This window comes from Mustela nigripes, chromosome 2 (genome assembly GCF_022355385.1).
Source record: "Mustela nigripes isolate SB6536 chromosome 2, MUSNIG.SB6536, whole genome shotgun sequence".
NCBI lineage: Eukaryota > Metazoa > Chordata > Mammalia > Carnivora > Mustelidae > Mustela > Mustela nigripes.
This window is the reverse complement of record NC_081558.1, coordinates 211,120,102-211,124,660: the sequence shown is the minus strand read 5'-3', so window position 1 is coordinate 211,124,660 and position 4,559 is coordinate 211,120,102. Positions and strand designations below refer to the sequence as shown.

General features: G+C 55.5%; 1 protein-coding gene across 1 annotated transcript in view; it reads right to left on the bottom strand.

The window, feature by feature from the left end:
* Window positions 1-4,559, bottom strand: part of SIM2 (SIM bHLH transcription factor 2) — a 51,970-nt gene that overhangs the window by 1,659 nt on the left and 45,752 nt on the right. The window contains exons 9-11 of the mRNA XM_059392332.1: window positions 3,743-3,911; window positions 2,523-2,931; window positions 1-319 (exon numbers count right to left, since the gene is read on the bottom strand). Coding sequence (XP_059248315.1) covers window positions 1-319; window positions 2,523-2,931; window positions 3,743-3,911 — 897 coding nt within the window. The remainder of the gene's footprint in view (window positions 320-2,522; window positions 2,932-3,742; window positions 3,912-4,559) is intronic.

Here is a 4,559-nt window from a genome sequence, read left to right as displayed (position 1 = left end):
GCGAGAGCGGGCGCGCCGGGCGCAGCGCCCCCCAGCGGCCCGCGCCGGGCCAGCACGCGGTGGTAGTTGAGCAGCACGAAGGGCAGCTGCGCAGGCGCGCCCGGGGGCTCGGGGGCCGGCGGCGCGCAGCAGTCCGGCGCCGCGCGGGCCAGCGCCAGCCGCGCCCCGTCCCGGGCGGCCTGGCGGGCGGCCTTGGCCGGGCCCAGCGCGGGCTCCTCGCGGTAGTGGCCGCAGCTCGGGAAGCTCGGCGGCGGCGGTGGCGGCGGCGGCGGCGCGGTGTCCTCGCCGAACCTGCGCGCGGCGGCGGCGGCGGCGGGCGCTGCGGGGACAGGCGACACGTTAGACGCCCGCGCGGGAAAGGAAGGGGACCTGCCCAAAGCAGCACCAACCCGGCGGATCCGGACGCCGCCACCACCCCCTCGGCTCCCCCCCGCTGCGCGCTCCCCCGCGGCCCCCTGGGCCCCTTCCCCTCCGCGCCCAGGCCCGCGCCGTCCAGTGCAGGCTGCACACGGTCGCGCTGCGGCGCGGAGAGGGACAGGGGGAATTCGTGGAAACCGCTGCTCAGTGTAAATGCCACGTATCCAACAGGTTCTTCCCATGTGGAATCAATACCCTTAAATGACCGAGATACTTGATTCTTGGTTTCTGTCTTCGAAGTGCCGCGCACACACAACAGCACCTCTCGGTGCCCGGGGCCACATTTTCGTGCGCGAGAGCTGCACGTGGCTCCTGGCTACCATGCTGGACAGCTTGGTCTGGAGGCTTCCACTGCCTGCCGGGTAAGGTGCCCCCAGCCAACCCTGTTTTTTTCTCTTTCTCACACCTATTTTTTGCTGCTTAGCACTCAGTGGGTGGTAATTACGCCTGCTCCTTTTAGTGCTATCCTAACTAAAGGTCATAACCACCCTCACTAATCAGGTCCCACAAACAATTGCATGGTTGTTTTGTTTTGTTTTTTTCCTTTAAGACAATCTTTGTCTTCTTTAATATCAAAGAAGACTAGGAAGTAGATCACGAATTGCCCCCAAATTTGGCCCATTTTTACCAAGGGTATGACAAACGAGCTCCTTATTAAACTCTTTCACTTTCAAAATAGCAATTTAAAACTATATATGATACTGTGTGTTGGTTATATCATTAGCCAAACAAAAAGAATTCTTTCAGATCAATCTCAAGTGAATAATATTTTCAGCTGTTATCAAACCTCTTAGCTTTGCCTTTCTGGTCATTGGGGGAAATCCCTTCCTTGGTTACTGGAGCGACCGGGTGCGCGGTCAGCTGTCTGTCCAAAACTGAGGACCTGGTGGCTCCAAGCATGGCCCAGACCAGAAGGCAGGTTTGCATTGCCCTAGTCGCTGGTGTGCTCTTTTCTAAGCTTCCTACTTCGGAAAAACTTGTCCTAGTAATCTCCAACATGGTTCGCTTTCTCCTACAATCTACCCCTCTTCTCAGGTTTAGAGAAAAAAAAAATGTGCCTTGTAAAGACAGAGTCTGGGCAAGAGATTCCCCCAAGCAACCCAAGGAGGAACAGAGCCCTACCTGCTTCCAAAGAGAGAAAGTTAGAGGGGAAGGAGGGGGCTCCAAAAAGCTCTCCTCTTGAGGCAGGTGTTTCTTTTCTGAGTATGTCACCTTTACCCTTAATGTAGGAGTCACTGCAGGAAATTCACACCCTCGTGGGCTACCCTCTGAGCAGTAGTTAGTTCTGCATGAAACAGGAGTGTACCTCTCGCAGCTAGCTCTCAACCCCCACCTACCCTCTGCCTGGGGTTGGTCCAGTGAGCAAACAGGAGTCTCTCTGGGCCTGGGGACACTGATGGCACATCCACGGAGGACATTTGCTTGTCTGCGACCAGGAAGGGCTGGGGGAGGGGCCATTCCCCTCTCTCTGTTGTTGAACCACTGGTGCTGGCCAGGCACCTATTGTGTGCCAATCCCTGGGGTAGTAGGCATATCGCATGGGTTATGATCCCATTTTACAGATGAAGAAACTGAGTCATGGAGTGTTTACGTTATTTGCCCTGGGTTGCTGAGTGACATTTCTGTCTTTGAGCTCAGGAATTCTCTGTCTTTGAGCACTGTTTTCCACACTTTGAAAACTGGCTTGGGAAGCAAACCAGCGGCGTCCCATATTCATTTTTGGGTGCAGTGGGAGAGTAATCTTGTAAAATAACTGCGGTTGCAGCATTCTCAAACCCAGGAGCTGAGTTTGAAAATCACTTTGTCTCCCTCTTGGGGAGCAAATGAGGCCAGGGTTTCTATCGAGGGTGGCTGAACCCTTGGGTTCCTCTGCCCTCCGTGCTGTCCTCAGTGCCACGAGAGGCACACGGACTCGGTCACCCTGCTTCTCTCCCTCCCGTGAAGCTCCTTTCATTGAGAGCAGGAAAGTGTAGCAACTCCTACTTGCAAACAGAAAAAGGAAAAGTTGGCCCAAAGTGTGAGGATCCTTTTTCCATTTGGCACCCACCGCCGGCACCGCCGCTGTTCACAGTCCTGCCCCCTCCCCTCGTGCAAACATGACCCACCTTCGTAGTTTGGCACAAGGCTGTGCCGAGCAGCGTTCACTGGCGGCTCAGAAAGGCTTTTAGCTGGAGTCGGGCTGCTAGGCACTAGGGGGTTGGCGTAATGCCACTGGCATTCACCACTGGCTGGCAGGGTGCTCAGGAAAAAGCGTGCCACCTCACACGGGGATGCTTGGGGCTGCCCAAATTTGGCCGGCAGCATTGGCTTTTTGCTGCTAAAGACGTGAGAGTCCAGAGGGAAGTGTCCATAACGGTAGGAGAAGGGCAGGCTGTAGGACGGGGCGTACAAAAGGTCGCTGCTTTCTGAATGGAGCTGCTGTTCTGGGGGTGCCGGCGCGTTCGCCGGGGGGCTGGCTCTCCAGTTTCCCAGCTGGCTGCATTCCAATTTGTCCATTTGGAACGAGCTGTATTGCTGCATGGGAAGGAAGACGGATGCAGGGGCCGGTGAGAGACTGCCCTCCGGCCTCACCAGACCCCACCCTCTAGGACTTAGTTGCATCCCTGGGCGCGGCCACAGCAGGGAGGCCCCACTGGGGACAGGTGCACAGCCAGCAGTACACAGTGACCCAGTCCCTGTGTGGGAGGAGGTCTCCCGAGCCCGAGCTGACCACATGTGCTACACACACACACACACACACACTTTCTATTAGAGGTTACAAACTACATTAAAAAAAAAAAAAAAAAAAAAAAAAAAAAAAAAAGGAGAGCCTGGGTAACTTGGTCGTTAAGCGACTCGCCTTCAGCTCAGGTCATGATCCCAAGGTGCTGGGATCAAGCCCTCCCTCGGGCTCCCTGTCCAGTGGGAAGCCTGCTTCTCCCTCTCCCGCTCCCCCTGCTTGTGTTCCCTCTCTCGCTCACTCTCTGTCAAATAAATAAATAAAATCTTAAAAAAAAAAAAGGTTCTCATTAGAAAATAAATGCGATGGAAACACAATGCGCTAAGCCACCTTAACGCGGATCCCAGCAAGCTGATGTGCCTTCCTAATTTAGTCTTTTTTTCCTAGACCTCACGAGCCCTCCCAGACGTTAGTTTCACGTGCCTCTAGGCGGTGTCTCTGCCAAGGGGACTTGGCCATACTCCACAGGGAAACTTCTGGGCCGGAAGACCTGCTCTGCGGTCAGAGGCTCGGCGTTCTCCTACAGGCTGGTGGCCCTGAGCACCCTCACCCACCCCCGGCAGGGTGCCTGCTGCACCCAGCCCCAGCAGTTCCCCGGGGGGTTACCTGTGGGGGGTAAGGGTTTGTTCTCAGCTTTGTCTTCATCTTCGTGTTTTTGGGTTTAGCTAATTTCCTAGTTTCTTGTGAGGTAGACAAGGCAGTCCTCCAGGAGTCCTGGCACTTGGACGTGGACACCTGGTCCAGGGACAGCTGCAGTTCCTTGTATTCGATCTCCCTGAGAAGCAAGAGCAGGACAAGTCCTGTCCAGCGGGCTGCGGGGGAAGGGCGGCTTCCCTGGCCCCAGCCCCTGAGCGAGTGCGTTCCCGGACCTCCAGCACAGCGGATCACTGAGCTTGGGTGAGACAGGACTTGAGCAGGGAGCAGCCCACCCTCGTGAGAAAAGCCCTCCTGAAGGCTTGGGCAATGCTGTGACGTCAGTGTTATCTGGCAAGAATAGCGGGGTGTGGGGGGTGTCACTTTAGCACTCTTCCATCCTGTAGCTCCCAAACAGGTTTCCCAGCGACATGGTGGGCCATGAGGAAGTGTGTCAGGGCAGAAGGAAAGGGCAGAAGCACTACTTATCATTCAGTTAGCACCCAGGGAGGCGTGGGTGGGGGACCACCAAGGGTCCAGGAGCCTGACTGCCAGCCTCGCCCATTTCCACAACAGGCGCCAGTTTGTACCCTGAAGAGCTAACTCGGCAATGTCATGTTCGTGGTTGGCGGGGGTGAGGAAGCTGCCCGGAGTACCAGCCCACACTTGGCTGCTAGGGAAGAATCATGAAGGGGCCAAAATGCTTTCCTCCCTACAGTTTTGTTAAACTCACCTCTAGCTCTAAAAAAAAAAAAAACAAACAAAAAAAAAAAAAAAAAAAAAAAAAAAA